The sequence below is a fragment of the Mirounga angustirostris genome, unplaced genomic scaffold, assembly GCF_029215605.1.
Source record: "Mirounga angustirostris isolate CCGP_5_RB_7025 unplaced genomic scaffold, mMirAng1.0.hap1 SCAF_1, whole genome shotgun sequence".
NCBI classification, from domain to species: Eukaryota; Metazoa; Chordata; class Mammalia; order Carnivora; family Phocidae; genus Mirounga; species Mirounga angustirostris.
The window spans coordinates 80,427,143-80,444,976 of record NW_026991709.1 but is presented as its reverse complement, the minus strand read 5'-3'; the positions used below and the strand labels follow the sequence as shown (position 1 = coordinate 80,444,976).

Here is a 17,834-nt window from a genome sequence, read left to right as displayed (position 1 = left end):
CATAAAAAAAAAAAAAAAAAAGTAGCTAAAGCTCTGTTAGTCTTCTTCCAGGTGCAGGATGGGAGGAGGAGAGTGCTTTAATGCAGACTGTCATGTACCCACATTGTGATGCCAACAGCTCCAAAATAAATATTTTTTTCTCTCTCACACAAGGCTTTCCTAACAGTCAGTCATGATTTTTTCTACCACTGTTCATCCCCATCCCCTGACTTATTATTGCTCATAACTTAGATCTGCCCTCAGTGTGCAGAAGGCATGGTAAGAGGGACACAGAAAAAGGAGCACTTAGGATATATGTCTTTATTCATAAGCCTTTATAAAAATTAAAATGCCCTAAGGAAATAGTTAAATAAATTATGGTATATCTATAAGACAAATTATACAGTCATTTAAAATGATATTTTTAAAGACTATTTACAATAAGATTAACAGCAAATTTCTCATCAGAAACCATGGAGGCCAAAAGGCAGTGGATGACATATTCAAAGCACTGAAAGTAAAAACCTGTCAAACAAGAGCTCTATACCTGGCAAAACTAGCTTTTGAAAATGAAGGCAAATTAGGGGTGCCTGAGTGACTCAGTCGGTTAGGTGTCTGGTTAAGTGTCCGACTCTTGGTTTCAGCTCAGGTCATGATCTCATGGGTCATGAGATCGAGCCCAAACAGGCCTCTGAGCTCAGTGGGGATCTGCTTCAAGATTCTCTCCCTCTGCCCCTCCCCTCACTCGTGCACACATGTGTGCATATGTGCTCTCTTTCTCTCTAAAATAAATATTTTTTAAAAAAAGATAGTAAAGGAAAAAAAAAGCTGTAAGAAAAAAACTGTTAGGTAGGAAAAAGACCAGAAGAAAACAAAATAGAATGCTAATAGTGATTATTTCTGAACTGTGAGTTTATGGGTGATTTTAGTTTACATCTTTGTAGTTTCCTGTATTTTCTAGTCTATTACAATGATCAATATTATCTTTATCATTAGAAAAATATGTTACTTACAAAAATGTTACCATTGTTAAGGCTAGTATCACAGACCTCATCTACAGACCTAATAGCCCAAATTAAATGTATTTACAGAAACAAATGGATTTACAGTTTTGTGCTATTTTTGAATAGGAAATTGTCTTCTTAGGTACTGATAATCAAGAGGGACCACAAAACCGAAACATTTGAGACAGGGAATAAAATTTTAGGGGCACCTGGGTGGCTCAGTTGGTTGGGTGACTGCCTTTGGCTCAGGTCATGATCCCAGGTCAGGGTCCTGGGATGGAGCCCCACATTGGGCTCCCTGCTCAGTGCGGAGTCTGTTTCTCCCTCTCCCTGCTGCTCCCCCTGCCTCTGCTCTCCTGCTCTCTCTCTGTCAAATAAATAAAATCTTTAAAAAAATTTTTTTTAAAAAGTACACATACTCAGGATGATAGTCAAAATATTTTATACCTCATACTGCATGAACATGGCTCGGAGGAACCTGACCTGAGCCATACTACTGGAGCAGAGTCCTGGGGGCCCAGTACTGATCCAGGAGTTCCCCTTTAGGTGATGGATCATGGGGAGACCCAAGGGACAGGGTTAGGGGAAGCAAAGGAACAGTCATGGGGCTCAGGCTAATAGCTATTTACCCATTGGAATGGACATATTTCACCAGCTACTACCATTGTGCTGGTACATAGCAGCTGCAAAACCAGTGGCTAAAAATAGATGAGTTGTCAACCAGTGAGCTAGCCCTTTAAAATGAACACCTCTGAGGCTTACAGTGCATTTAGGTTTTGCCTTAAAGAAAAGTCCCCCACACCAAGCCCCATACGGAGCTTTAGCTGTTACCTCTGCGTGGGCAATCCTATAGTGACAGCCCAGGGCCAGCTCCAGTCCCCCTCCTAAAGCCAGGCCTTGAATAGCTGCCACCACAGGCTTCTCATTTCTCTGTATTTCATCTACTACATGTCCCAGTACGAAGTCAGACTTTCTAGGTGTCCCGAAGCTGTGGATATCAGCACCTAAGGACACAGACAAGGAGAAAGAGAGCTGAGAAAGACGTGGGCTCTGTTACATAACAATAAGGCGACAGCTAACTGTCAAGGAATCTCAGACCTCTTAGGGCCCATGAAACATTTCATCCTTTAGTTGGACGCACAGTGAAGAAAAAACAGCCTAGAAAATGGAGAACAACCTGAGAGACAATCCCCAAATCTTTATCAAGAATCCTGTAATCTTCTAAAATATGTCTTTCCATATGATAGGTAGCCACCTTCAAAAAAAATTAAGGAGTGCCTGGGTGGCATAGTTGGTTAAGTGTCTGACTCTTGGTTTCAGCTCAGATCATGATCCTAGGGTCCTAGGATCGAGCCCCGCATTGGGCTCCTTGCTCAACATGGAGTCTGCTTGAGATTCTCTCTCTCTCCCTCTCCCTCTGCCCCTCACACTTGTGCTCTCTCTCTAAAATAAATAAATAAAATTAAAAAAAAATTTTTTTTTAATTAAAAAGCTCAGGGGCACCTGGGTTCAGTCAGTTGAGTGCCAACTCTTGGTTTTGCTCAGGTCATGATCTCAGGGTCGTGAGATCCAGCCCCAAGTAGGGCTCCACACTCAGTAGAGTCAGCTTGAGATTCTTTCCCTCTCCCTCTTCCTCCTCCTATGCCCATCTCCCTGCTTACACGTGCACTCTCTCTCTCTCAAATAAATCAATATATAAAATCTTAAAAAAAAAAAAAAACATTAAAAAGCCCAGAGAAGGGAAATAGAGAATCTGAAGTTGAGCCAGCCCTTCCTATTTTTTTTGCATGGTATTCCTCACCAACCTTATTCACAGCAATTTAGACCCAGATCTTCATTAAGAGCATGAAGGCATCACAACATAAAACTTCAGCATGAAACACATACATATTTATGAGTTATATGTTCATCAATCAGCTTGGAATTATGTTTTCATAATAGATTTTTTTTGTGATCAAGAAAAGTAACAAAATTTATTGGTTTCCCTAATCATAAAAATAACACATGTGGGGCACCTGGGTGGCTCAGTTGGTTACCTGTCTGCCTTCGGCTCAGGTCATGGGGATGGAGCCCCGCATTGAGCTCCCTGCTCAGGGGTAAGCCTGCTTCTCCCTCTCCCTCTGCTGCTCCCTCTGCTTGCGCTCACTCTCTCTAATAAATAAATAAAATCTTTTTTTTTTTTTAAGATTTTATTTATTTGCGAGAGAGAGAATGAGAGAGAGAGAGCATGAGAGGGAGGAGGGTCAGAGGGAGAAGCAGACTCCCTGCTGAGCAGGGAGCCTGATGTGGGACTCGATCCCGGGACTCCAGAATCATGACCTGAGCCGAAGGCAGTCGCTTAACCAACTGAGCCACCCAGGCACCCTAAATAAATAAAATCTTAAAAAAAAAATACATGCATTACAGAAAATTTGAAAAATATCCAGAATAATAAAGAACATAAAGACCACCTCAAAAATCACCACAGAGATAACAATGTAGTATTTTGGTGAATTCTTAGTTGTTTCCCAGTGCATATATGTAAATGGCTTTGTGACCTTCAGTAAGTTATTTGTTTAGCCTTTTAATCTCAACACCTATCCTAAATGACTTATGAGAGAATTAAACAAAAGTTTATTATAATATATATTTAACAATATTGAGAGTATTCTATAACATCATTTTTCGTATTTTCCTTTTTTCACATAACATTATAAATAATGAGCATTTTCCCTATAGCATTATCTATTCTTTAAAAACATTAAGCAAGGGTGTCTAGGTGGCTCAGTCGGTTAAGCCTCTGCCTTTGGCTCAGGTCATGACCCCAGGGTCCTGGGATCGAGTCCGAATCAGGCTCCTTCCTCAGCAGGGAACCTGCTTCTCCCTCTACCTCTGCCGCTCCCCCTGACTATGTGCCCTCTCTCTCTGTCAAACAAATAAATAAAATCTTAAAAAAAAAAAAAAAAAAGCAGGTCTTTCTGCCCATGGGTCCTGTCCTTGTGCTTTAATAAAACCACCCTTTTGCACCCAAATATATAAATAAATGAATAAATAAAAACATTAAGCTTGGTATAAGTTAAAAAGTTAAAGCAATTATTTCATATTCAGCCTATTCATCTTTTTGTTTCTACCAGCTTCTTAACTAGCATTATGGTTTTTTTCTTACCAATCCACTGTATTCACATTCTAACCTAGTGCTATTATTATTGTTATTATTTAGATTCCTTTTTGGCTTAAGAAAAACAAGATCTATTTCAGCCTGCATCTCAGGCCTATCAATCCTGTGACTTTAGATTTAAATGATTTTCATATCCTAAAGCAATTAGCACATATTGGATAAATACTTTACACTGTGCACTGTGCTAAGTAGTTTCATATATTCTCTTACTTCATTTTCTTAACACCGAGATTAAGTGTATAACAATCCCCATTTCCCAGGTCAGGAAGGCTTTGAGCTGTTAAGTGGCTAGTTCAAACACATGACCAGTTAATGACTGGTAGAATAAGGATTTGAACTCAGGCACTTTAACTACATAGCCCATATTCTTAAATGTTATACTACATACATCCTTCTACTTGCTACATAAGGTTAGTATTATTATCCCATTTTACAGAAACCAAGGCACAGACAAGAGTACAGTGATTTCATTTTTTAACTGTGTATTTCTGGCCTATAGAAATGTAATTAGGGGCGCCTGGGTGGCTCAGTCGTTAAGCGTCTGCCTTCGGCTCGGGTCGTGATCCCAAGGTCCTGGGATCGAGCCCCGCGTCGGGCTTCCTGCTCCGTGGGAAGCCTGCTTCCCCCTCTCCCACTCCCCCTGCTTGTGTTCCCTCTCTCGCTATCTCTCTCTCTGTCAAATAAATAAATAAAATCTCGGGCGCCTGGGTGGCTCAGTCAGTTAAGCGTCTGCCTTCGGCTCAGGTCCTGATCCCAAAGTCCTGGGATCGAGCCCCGCATCGGGCTCCCTGCTCCGCGGGAAGCCTGCTTCCCCCTCTCCCACTCCCCCTGCTTGTGTTCCCTCTCTCGCTGTGTCTCTCTCTTCAAATAAATAAATAAAATCTTAAAAAAAAAAAAGAAATGTAATTAATTTTTGGATATTGATTGTACATCCAGCAAAATTCTCATATTAATTCTAATAATTTTCTAATAGATTATTTTGATTTTTCTGCAAACACTATCATATCTTCTGGATAATGAAGTTTCATTTTTTCCTTTCCAATCCCTATACCTTTCATTTGTTTTTCTGGCCTTACTGGGCTGGCCAGGGCCTGGAACACAATGTCAAACAGAAATGGTGATAGCAGCTAGCCATGTCTTCTTCCTTTCTCATAAGGAAAGCTTTCAATTTACCATTTTACTTGATATTTGCTGTAGGTTTTCCAAAATGGATAAAGACATTTTCTTTCTATACCTAGTTTACAGGAATTTTTATTTTTAATACATGTCAGATTTTATCAAGTGTTTTTTTCTGCATTTCTTGAAAAAAAAAACCACATGTTTTTTCTCTTTCAATCTTTCATATAGAATGAAAAACATTAATCTTCTAATGTTCAACCAATCTGGTATTTATGGGAAAAAGGTGATGTCTTCCACTTTTTATATGTTGTTAGATTCAATTTTATAATATATTGTTCAAGATATTTTATATCTAGGTTTATGAATGAAACTGGCCTTTCATTTTGCTTTTTTTTTCATTGCAAATTTCATTCATAAATTTTGCTTTTTCATACTGGCCTTGACAGGTGTTGGTACCAAAGTTATGCTAGCCTCACCCAACGAATTGGGAAGTGTACTGGATTGAACCTATGACACTTACTTTATTGGAAATAGGGTCTTTGCAGATATAATTGAGTAATAATGAGGTCATACTGGATAAGGGTGATCTGTATAAGCTCAGGGAAATCTGGACACAGGGGAGAGGCCCATGGGAAGAGAGAGGCAGAGATAGGAGTGAGAGAGCAAGAAGCCAGGGAACACCAAGGGTTGCCAGCAACCACAGAAGCTAGAGAAGGCAAGGAAAGATTCTTCCCTAGAGTCTCCAGAGTAAGAATGGCCTGGCAGATATCTTGATTTTGAGCTTCTGCCCTCCAGAACTACGAGAGAACAGATTTCTGTTGTTTTAAGTCACCTAGTTTAAGTCATTTGTTATCAGCCCTAGGAAACTAATATGGGAAGTGTTCCCTCTTTTTTTACTACCTAAAACATTTGTGTAAAATTAAAATAATATTTCCCTTGACTTTTTAGTTAGAGCTTCCCAAGAGTCACCTGGGGCTGGAATTTACTTTGTGAAATTTTTGATTACTGACTCAATTTCTTTAATGGTTTTCTGTTTCCTCTTGAGTCATATTGGTAAGCCATAATATTTTCATAATATTTTTGTTATGTTTTTTAATGGCTACAACATCTGCAGTGCAATCCCATTCACAATTCCTTATATACATTGTGCCTTCTCTTTTTTTCTTGATCAATCTCTCCAGAGGTTTGTCAATTTTACCAGTCTTTCAAAGAACTAAGTTTTTTTTTAATTTAATTTTATTATGTTAGGTTAGTCACCATTCATTACATCATTAGTTTTTGATGTAGTGTTCCATGATTCATTGTTTGTGTATAACACCCAGTACTCCATTCACATGCCCTCTTTAATACCCATCACCAGGCTAACCCATCCCCCCATCCCTTCCCCTCTAGAACCCTCAGTTTGTTTCTCAGAGTCCATAGTCTCTCATGGTTCGTCTCCCCCTCCAATTTCCCCCCTTCCTTTTTCCCTTCCTACTATCTTTCAAAGAACTAACTTTTGACATAATCTTGAATCACATTTGTTTCTATCTCATTAATTTCTCCTCCTCCTTATTCCCTTCCTCCTACTTCACTGGGTCTATTTCATGCTTGTTTTGTTATTTCCTTGATACAGATGCTTAGCTTTTTTATGTTTCAGTCTGTTTTCTGATAAATACCTTTATGGTTATAAATCTCCTGCTAAGTTTTGCTTTAGCTGTATCCCTCAAGTTATATATGTTGCATTTTCACTATCATTTAGTTCAACATATTTTCTAAATTCTATTATGATTTCTGCTTTGGCTCAGAGATTGTTAAGAAATGAATCTAATTTCTAAACATATGGGTATTTCTAGTTATATTTTTGTTATTGATTTCTAGTTTAATTGCATTGTTGTCAGAGAATGCATTCTAAGTGAAATTTATTGAGACAAGTTTTGTGGTCCAGTATCTGGTCAAATTTGTAAATGTTGCAGATTTAAGAAGAATGTATATTTTCCAATTGTTGAGTGCCTTGTTCTATATAAATCCATTAAGTCTAACAACTTCTAATGCTTTTCTAGGAGAATAATTTTTTTCTGTCCTTGAGCTCTAACTACATTCTCTCTTTTCTACCTCCTTTCTTACAAAGAAATATCAAGTTCTTCATCATTGGGATCCCTCTCTCCATGCCGCAAAGTCACTATCTTGGGCTCCTGACCTCAAGTTTTCAAACAACAATTAAGCCATTTAATAACTGGTTAACATTTGGCACGGTATTTTAATCTCTCTCGGGCTCATCCTTCTCATCCGTAAATGGAGATGGTAGGATTTACTGAGGGTTAAAATAGAATATGTGTAAAAATACTGTTTTCATTATTAATAAATAAATAACCTACACAACTGGCACATAGTAGGCAATTATTATAATGACTGACATTTTTACTTTTTTAAAAAAGATTTTATTTATTTATTTGACAGAGAGAGAGAGACAGCGAGAGAGGGAACACAAGCAGGGGAGTGGGAGAGGGAGAAGCAGGCTTCCCGCCGAGCAAGGAGCCCGACGTGGGGCTCGATCCCAGGACCCTGGGATCATGACCTGAGCCAAAGGCAGACGCTTAACGACTGAGCCACTCAGGCACCCCCATTTTTGCATTTCTTTATTGTCATGATTCCAATATCTATTTCTTCTCAGGTTTCAGTTAACATATATTAAATTCCCTTGGCTGCAGTAAGATCACATAGGCCCTCCTATCCACGTGACTTTTGTTAAAGGGCATAAACATATTTAATTGGGAAAAGAAAAGTTGTCACAAATACTACTGAATCCCCATTTCAGATTCTTTTGCCATATGTTTTCAATATTTTTGCATCTTCATGGAATAACCCAATAAAGATTGCCATGGTCCCTGAGATGCGTGACTCTCAGAAGAAAAATGAATTCCATTTCAAATTTCTGTGTGATATAAAAAATAACACTGACTGAACATCTTCTGATGCAGGCAGGCACTGAACTAGGGACTTTCAGATATATCTCATGCAACCTCAAAAAACCTGTTAAGATAGATATTACTACCTACTTTCTCTTTTTTTAAAGATTTTATTTATTTATTTGAGAAACAGAGAGCAGAAAGAGAAAAAGAGAGAGAGAGTGAGGACAAGCGGGGGGTGGGAGGGGCAGAGGCAGAGGGAGAAGCAGACTTCCCTTGAGCAAGGAGCCCGATGTGGGGCTCGATGTGGGGCTCGATCCCAGGACCCCAGGATCATGACCTGAGCATAAGGCAGACACTTAACCGACTGAGCTACCCAGGCGGCCCTACTATCTACTTCTAAGTAGAGAAACTGAGGTTCAGGAGATTACAGGGATTTGCCCAAGCTCACATAGGGTGGAGGTATATGCAGAGCAGAGATGTACGAACATACCTGCTAGTGGTTAGTGTTAGTTAGTATATACTAGCAGGCATAACACCCATCAAGTCTGGCACCTAATGTCCTCCAAAGGCCCAATTCAATATAAAAGAGAGTAAGGTCAGAGTCTTCCTTGGGTCTCTTTGTGATTCTTTCTCTCTACAATGTTTCTCATTCCCACTCAAGTCTCCCATATCCTTTACCCACCCTAAGGCATTACCCACAGAGATAGCGCATGCAGTATGGGTCTCAGTCTGTGGCTGGTTTCCGGAGACAGTGGGAGAGGGCGAGAGACTGGTTACCTGCAGAGAATTTGCCATCCGCTCCACAAATCACAATGGCTTTTACTGTATGGTCTGTTACAGCTTTCTGCAGTCCCTCTCGTATTCCATGGAGTACAGCCGTACTAAGAAAAAAAAATATATGAGGCATTAGAATTGAATTTCTACCATCTCAGAGTTTTTTCCTTTTCTAACAATGAAAAATTAAACATACACACAATGGATAAAAACCCTAGTTACTTACTATTCAGTTTTCACTAATTAAACAACTGATAATATACATGTTGGGGCGCCTGGGTGGCTCAGTTGGCTAAGAGTCTGCCTTCGGCTCAGGTCGTGATCCCACCGTCCTGGGATCAAGCCCCACGTCGGGGTTGGGCACCCTGCTGAGTGGGGACTCTGCTTCTCCCTCACCCTCTGCCCTTCCACTCCACTCATGCTCTCTCTCTCTCTCGCTCACTCTCACTGTCTCAGATAAATAAAAAATCTTAAAAAAAAATGTGTATGTCAACTGTGAATTAAGCACGAAGCTAAATAAATGAATAAACTTTTTTAAAAAAGTATTTTCCTGAACTTTGCTGTAACTTTGACCACTTAGAAGCAGTACTCATCAATTTTAAAATATTACTGTACATCCTCTATGTACTGGAAAATGAGTTTACAACATCCTAGGAAATAATAAAATATCACACTAAGATGAGTGGTGTAATAAAAGTACAAAAAAAGTGATGTGGACGTTCACAAAGAGAACTTACTTACAATTTGTCATATTAGCAAAATATAAGAAAACTGAAATAGTCTAACAGAAACAACCTAAGAGATGTGTCAGGGGCTTCAAGTTACCCCAAATATCCAACCCTCCCCACTTTCTTCCAAGTATTAAGCATCTAGTTTTTAGCTGGATACATGACTGCCTAAAGTCAAGACTGCATTTTCCAGCCCGCTATGCAGTAAAGCCAGCGTACGACATTAAGTTCTGGCCAATAAGATGGCTGCAACTTTGGCAAGAGTCCTTAAAGGATTGGGTATGCTTTTCTCTTTTCCTTTTCTGCCAGGAATGGGGATGTGAAGGCTAGATCATGAGCAGCCATCATGGACCAAGCGGTGGAAACCTTGTATTGAGGATGGCAGAGCAAGAGATAAACGGATGGGATCCCTGATGATTGCAGAGCAGTCATACCACTCAAAGACACTGCTGTGAAAGAAATCAACTTCTTGTTTAATCCACTACTCTTTTGTGAGTTTTCTGTCTCTGACAGCCAAACCTAATACTAACTAAGTTAGGAGGCAAAGGCAAGGTCTAGGAAAGAAAAGGCATATAACAGACTGCTAAGTTTCATTGATGAGGGTGTCATCCATAGAAGAGAGTCAAGATTGAATGAGTCTGCACAAGGAAAAGAGAGCTGAGGGTAAATCCTCTGGATACACCCTCATTGAAGAAGTGGGAGAGGCTCAGCAGAGAGATTCGGTACCAAGGGAGCCCAAAGTCACACAGATCAAGAGAAGAGAATTTGCCAAGAAGTAGAGGATCACTAAGTGTCAAGGGATAGTGAAGGAGGAGAACCTAGGAAACGTGATGAGGAATTACTTAAAGGAAAAATGACAGAACCAGAGTCCAATCAATTTTGCATTGGAATTCTAAGCATTCTGGGTGGAGTGTCTGTTCTAGTATACAGGGTGAAAAAAAATCTTAAAACAAAACAAAACGAAACAACAACAAACTCCTAGAAAAGTCAGAATGTTCAGACCAGCAACTATGAGTTAACACCTCGGGAAATAAAGGAGATACTGGTATATATTAACTCCCTTTCACCTCGTTACTTTTCATCATTTAACCTAGATGAAACCAAACAAACCCTCTTGGCTTTGACTAGTTAATTAGAAACCAAATCTGCTAAGAGTGCCTGGGCTCAGTTGGTTAAGCACCAACTCTTGATCTCGGCTCAGGTCCTGATCTCAGGGTCATGGGACTAAGTCCCCCAACACAGTCCCCCACCACCACATCCAGCCCCACATGGAGCCCCGAGTTGGCTCGGTGCTCAGCGGGGAGTCTGCTTGAGATACTCTCTCCCTCTCCCTCTGCCCCTCCCCCCGTGCTTGCTCACTCTCTCTCTCCCTCTCTAAAATAAATAAATCTTAAAAAAGAAGAAGAAACAAACAAACAAACCAACCTACTAATGAGATTTGGAACCATCCAGAATACTCAGAAGCCCAAAAGGCAAGTATTTCCTCTGGGTAAATAATGGCTGCAAAAGTAGCCAAAATCAGTGCCACTGAGGACAAGAAGCCGGCTTCCCTCATTTCAACCAAACTCTACTCTTCTATTTCTTACGGTCTTGCTAATTTTGCAAAAATGAAACAAAGGGAAATGAAAATGGCTGTAAACAGATACAGCTTTACTAGATTCAAGCCGAGTAAAGGGACCACAGCCTTGTAGCAATGACAAGTTTACAGGGGCTAAGAAATTATTTTGTCCCCTTAATATTGTCCAGGTATGGAGAAATCTAGAGTAAAGATAACATTTTCATGGGTGCTGAGCAAAGCTCTTTAGTTTCTGTGACTTTAGGAGGTCTTTCTTGTGACAGTTTTTTTAAAACCAAAGGTCATCAAATCAAGTTTGTAGCTTGTGACCAGCACTTTTTAAAAGATTTTATTTATTTATTTATTTATTTATTTGAGAGAGAGAAACAACATGAGAGGGGAGAGGGTCAGAGGGAGAAGCAGGCTCCCTGCTGAGCCGGGAGCCCGATGTGGGACTCGATCCCAGAACTTTGGGATCATGACCTGAGCTGAAGGCAGTCACTTAACCAACTGAGCCACCCAGGCGCCCCAGCACTTTTTTAATCAAAGAAATAGAAGAGAAGAGAAAAATAGAATATGATAAACTATATAACATGTAAGGATAAGGGTGGGGGTGGTTTTTTATTTGTTTTTATTTGTTTTTAGTAGGCTCCACCTCCAGCACAGAGCCCAGTGCAAGGCTTGAAGTCACGACCTGCCCCCCAGATTCACCTGAGCTGAAATCAAGAGTCAGACGCTTAACAGACTGAGCCACCCAGGCGCCCCGTAGGGATAAGTTTTGTTTCACAAAACTTTGTTTTCAGTTATGTGTGTGTATGTGTGTATATCAAGTTGCTATGTAAAACATGGGATTTCTTACTGTATGGATTACAGTAAAAAAAAAAGTATGAAAGCCATTGTTCTGAGAGACAGGCCTAGTAATCAGACATGTCCTATACTTATAAAGAGGGTTGGCATTCATCTGAATGGAAGGAAACTTCGCTGGCTAAACTTTTTTGGGGGACAAAAAAAAGTAAGAATCAGTGAGCTAGAAAGAAATAATTTCCCATATACAAGTAGGAAGGGGAAAATGAAGGAAAGAAAAGCATAAAGAAAAGAAATGGGGGGAGGCTGCCCGGCTGGCTCAGTCAGTGGTACATGAGACTCTTGATCTTGGGGTTGTGAGTTGGAGCCCCACGTTGGGTATGGAGATTACTTAAAAATAAAATCTTTTATTTTTTTAAAAGATTTTATTTATTCATTCGAGACACAGAGATACAGAGAGAGAGAGAGCATGAGCAGGGGGAGAGGCAGAGGGAGAGGGAGAAGAAGCAGGCTCCCCGCTGAGCCAGGAGCCAGACGTGGGGCTCGATCCCAGGACCCTGGGATCATGACCTGAACCGAAGGCAGACGCTTAACAATCTGAGCCACCCAGGTGCCCCCAAAATAAAATCTTTAAAAAAGAAAAAAAGAAAAATATAGGCAACCTGTTAAACTTGATGAACATGCTGGGATACATTCCTCTGTGTAAAATATAACTTCAGAATGGGTACCTGGCTGGCTCAGTCAGTAGAGCATGTGGTTCTTGATCTTGGGGTCTTAAGTTCAAACCCCACATTGGGTGTAGAGATTACTCAAAAATAAAATCTTAAAAAATGTGTATATATAACTTCAGAAGAAGATAGAAGAAAGGGTGGGAAAGCATTCCCAAGTAGAGAAAACTTGATGAAGCTGAAATAAACCCTGGGCAGCCAAGCCTGCTGGAGAGGCTTTCCATGATGGTAGCTAACACCTCCACAAGGACAGTTTATGATCTCCAGCATAGGTAAACTTCACCACAATGTTAGGAGGTGATACAAACATTTCTCTTGCAAGGGGGGAAAGGGCAGGCTAAATATGAGAAACGTTTAAAATTGCTATGAGAAAATATTTCTAGTTACGGGTATAAGACTGTGAAACTTTTTTCCCAAGTTCGTGATGGGCATGGTTTCCTGTTATGAGCAGAGGCTGAGGCAGAGTCCTGATACCTAGTATCTCTAATTAAAACACAGACAAGTCCAAAATGGATATGTAATCATATCACTTATGTTTTTCTTCATCAAACCCAAAATAACAGATATTTTGGGTTTTTTTTTCTGTGAATGGCAAGAAAGTGGACATATTCTTGTATGATTTTATTCCTGCTCTTTTTTTGTATTATTAAATGCAATAACATTAAAAATAAGAAGTACATTAATACTCATGATAAAATCAAATCTGATGACACAGTTAAATTAGCAGATCTCCTCATTCCAGTCTCTTATTCGCTCCAGCGGTATGTCGTAAGAATGTTGACCAAAGATCTTTCTCCCTGTTTTATATATTCTTTGTAAATTATAATTTCTGCTAATCCTACTCCCTGAGGATGGGTGGCTCTTTCCTGGGCTGATGGATCACTTTCCTTTTTACAAAGATATGTAAGAACCAAACCTATATAATTAAACATTTTTTAAATTAAAAACAGAAAGCCACCAGTTTTGAAAGCACGGCTTGTTAGGGGTGCCTGGGTGGCTCAGTCATTAAGCGTCTGCCTTCAGGTTGGGTCGTGATCCCAAAGGCCTGGGATCTAGCCCCGCATGGGGCTCCCTGCTTGGCGGGGAGCCTGCTTCTCCCTCTCCCTCTGCAGCTTCCCCTGCTTGTGCGCTCTCTGTCTCTCTGTCTCTGTCTCTCTGTCAAATAAATAAATAAAAACTTTAGGAAAAAAGAAAGCACGGCTGTAAGTACAGGGCACACATCTGTGGGAAACCTTAATAAGGAAGGTGCTCCATGATGAAATAAAAGAAGATAAACTGCACATTCGTTATTCAGGAAATGCGACTTAACGGGCTTCCTCCGAACGTTATCTACCACTGAAGCACCAAGGCATTGAGTTTAGAACAGATCAGGAGAAAGAACTTTGCATTTCTGCGCCACATCACAATTCACCTATTCTCACTGCCTTGGCACGAATGAGGACCTTTGTTAATTTTTTTTTTACAAACGTGAAGCCACCTTCTCATCGGATTTTTAAATCTTTCAGTCACACACTGTTAGGGTGGCCTGGACTTGAGGTTGGGAAGTGAGGGATCAGGGTCCAGCTAGCATTGTACCTTTGGAACAGAACGTACACCCGAGGAGTCAAAGCTGCTAACGAGCAGAAGGGCTGAGCACGAACCTGGCACGGACGACCCGGGTTCGAGCCCAGTCCGCCCACTTAGCAGCCATCTGCCTGCCTCTGAGCCTCAGTTTCCTCACCAGTGAAACAGGGATCAGAGCTCCCTGCGAACGTCAACCAAGCTAACCTAAGAGAAGGCCCTGGCATGCGCCGCGGTTCAATCTGTGCCAGTGTCTTTCTCCGTTTAAACCAGCAGGGGGTTCAAAGCCTCAGAGCAGGCAGGCGGCGAAGGGCCCACCGTCCCCCAGCCGCAGGCGACCAAGCCCGTTACCTGATGGCGTTGACCGGCGGGTTTCGGAGGCGGATCAGCGCCAAGCAGTTCCGCAGCCGCGTGTACTCGGCCATGTCTTCTCGGTCGCGAAGGTCGCCTCCGCCTCCCGCCGCTAGGCGATGGCGCGTTCCCCCCGCGTGGGGCCGACCCCGAGAGGAGGAGCGCCCGCTGGGCCAATGCGAGCCCGGCACCGCCTCCCGCCGTCCCGGGGCCCGGGGCGCCGCCGCCCGTCCTCCCACCCGCTTCTCCTCCTCCACGAACCCAGCCCCGCGCTCTGCAGGCGCTTGTGGTCTCCTTCTTTGGGTTGGTTCCCATCATATCCTAGATCAGAGAGGACGGTGGAAAATGGGTGCAATTGCCAGCAAGTCGAAGTTTGCAACCCTGCCTTCTCTGGACAACTTCTGGGCTCACTAGGTTGGTGGAGCTGTCCTCATCAGTTTTTCATCTTCATGATCCGTCTTAACCGGGATGGATACCTGGGGTCTTGTCAATTAGGTGATAAGACACACGCTTGGAACTTAAAATACACGCACCATGAATTTCACCTAAACCGGTATGGTACCAACCACTTACAGAATAGTGATTTTATCTGTCTTACTATAACGGCGGAACCTAGCGAAAGGTATGGGTATCTTGTCTGCCCCAACCTTCTCTTTTTTTCTTAAAAAAAAAAAAAAAACTCCCCCAGTTTTGTTGATATATAATTGACATACATCACTATATAAGTCAAAGGTGTACAGCATAATGACTCACATAGATTGGAAAATGATTGCTGCAGTAAGTTTAGTTAACATTCTGGCATCTCGGGGCGCCTGGGTGGCTCAGTCATTAAGCATCTGCCTTCGGCTCAGGTCATGATCCCAGGGTCCTGGAATCGAGCCCCGCATCGAGCCCCGCATCGGGCTCCCTGCTCCGCGGGAAGCCTGCTTCTCCCTCTCCCACTCCCCCTGCTTGTGTTCCTGCTCTCGCTATCTCTGTCAAATAAAAATAAATAAAAATCTAAAAAAAAACCAAACCAAACCAAACAAAAAAAAAAAAACATTCTGGCATCTCATCTAGATACAAAATAGACCAAAAACAAAAAACAAAACCCTCTCTTTTCTTCTTCTGTCATTCCTAAGGATTGTGATTTCTAATGCTTCATTCATTCATGAATTGAGCAGCTGTTAGGAGCTTGGCCTAGGCAGGAGACTAAAGATAAACCAGGCCCAGGCCCTTCCCTCCAAAAGTGCACCACTGAAACAAGGTTTTTCTAGATGGTATCAGCCTCTGGTGGTCCTCACAGTCCATCAAGTGGTCATAAGGCAGTCTGGAAGTTTCAGAGGAAAACAAAACGAAACAATGGAATGATTTTGTTCACTGATGCTTCACAAATCTCAGCAATGATTAGGGACTATTTTCATATTCTTTTACCTCTTGGAAATAAAAACAGGTTCCAAGTCTGAGGAAAGTAGGATTGCCTTGAAGCCCTGGGAACAAGCAGCAGTCTGAAGGTATCCAACCCATCACCAACAGCCCTCATTTCTAACGGCCAGCCAATCACAAACAATACAGTGCACGCCTCTCAGGGTCAACATTTGACAAAAACCAGCTCCTACAGGTGAGATCTCTGATGCCTCTGAAAATTTGAGAACCCCTGAACTCCACCTTGCTCAAAAACATCATGAAAGATTAACAGTCTGCTCTGCCTGCGAGAAACTGCATGAGGAGCCTAGGTTTCCTTATTATAGGAAGCGACAAATTCAGCTTCATCTTCTTATTTCAGATACTGGTCTCTAGGGAAACAACTCCACAGAGGCCTCCTAGCAACCTTGAGTGTCTCCACAAAGGCCATGTAGGCAAGACTTAATAGTTCTGAATGGCCTGAAATTCTTCCTGGATCAAGAGTTGATGAGCATGGTGTGGAGCTGTCTTGAGGCAGGTTCTCACCTCTATCTTGGAGGTATTAGCCATAGGTCATTTCTCACCTACTTCCCTAGTTTTAGTTGAATGCAGAGCTTTCTCCCTAGTACAAGCTGCAAACTTCTATGTAAATCTATAGAACTGCTCAACAGTAGTTCTAAGGTAGGGACAGGGACTAAGGTAAGCAAAGGAGGCACCCAGTGGGCAAAATGTAAGAGGGCACCCACTCTATTTCCTACAAGCGCCCACCCTGCCCTTTTCCTCAATAACAGAGTGACTCAGGGTTCCCGTGATCTGTCATGTAGCCTCTCCTATTTGGTGTCATCCTATGGGACTAGGGATACAGGAAGGTGATAACCATATCTTTCTTTTGCTATCTATGTAAATAATAAACTGTCTAAATCCATTCAGTCCCAGGGCGCCTGGGTGGCTCAGTCGTTAAGCATCTGCCTTCCGCTCAGGTCATGATCCCAGAGCCTGCATCGGGGTCCCTGCTCCGTGGGAAGCCTGCTTCTCCCTCTCCCACTCCCCCCGCCTGTGTTCCCTCTCTCGCTCTCTGTCAAAATAAAATAAAATAAAATCTTTAAAAAAAATCCATTCAGTCTCCTTACGGACCAAATCTATGGAAGTGTGGCAAGCCAATCTATCAAGTGCCACCATACTGCCAATGACAGACTGCTTGACCCTTTGACAGTCTCTTGAGCATTGCAATGAAGTTTTATATTCTTAAGTTGTCTTCTCATTTAATTTGTCTCAACAAGTGCTACTTAACAGGATGTCATTTCTCTTGGCTAGTGCCCTTCAACATCACTTGCATGTTGAATATTAGCTTGAATATTATGTCACTTTCATTGTTGTGTTGCAACTTATAAAAATAGGTCAGTTAATCAGAAGAGGTTTTTTTTTTGCGTGTGTGTGTTTAAGTAAACTCTATGCCCAATGTGGGGCTCGAACTCATGACCCTGAGATCAATCACGACCCTGAGATCAATAACAACCCTGAGATCAAGTGTTGCATGCTCTACCGACTGAGCTAGCCAGGCACACCTAGAAGAGGTTTTTAAAACTTTTAAGACAAATAAAAGAATGTAAATATAGAACTTTTGTGTGCTAGATCATGCAAATATGTACTCACAGTAAAAATGGAGATGACTATCTAAACTTGGTTGTGAAACTTCATTCAATAGTGGCATGAAGCCATGAGGGCTAAGGCTGACTTCTCTGGTAAACCATTTAGATTGTTCTGGAACAAATGAAAAATATTGCTTTCCAGCTGAAGTGAT

At 41.6% G+C, this 17,834-nt stretch overlaps 1 protein-coding gene across 2 annotated transcripts in view; it reads right to left on the bottom strand.

Annotated features, from left to right (window-relative positions):
* Positions 1 to 14,848, bottom strand: part of EHHADH (enoyl-CoA hydratase and 3-hydroxyacyl CoA dehydrogenase) — a 47,815-nt gene extending 32,967 nt beyond the window's left edge. The window contains exons 1-3 of one of the 2 annotated variants that reach the window (XM_045903215.3): positions 14,651 to 14,844; positions 8,928 to 9,031; positions 1,815 to 1,987 (exon numbers count right to left, since the gene is read on the bottom strand). In XM_045903215.3, the coding sequence (XP_045759171.1) occupies positions 1,815 to 1,987; positions 8,928 to 9,031; positions 14,651 to 14,724 (351 nt within the window). In that variant the 5' untranslated portion in view covers positions 14,725 to 14,844. Of the gene's footprint in view, positions 1 to 1,814; positions 1,988 to 8,927; positions 9,032 to 14,650 lie in introns of both variants that reach the window. The other variant, XM_064584156.1, reaches the window with a different exon arrangement.
* Positions 14,849 to 17,834: the final 2,986 nt, after the last annotated feature.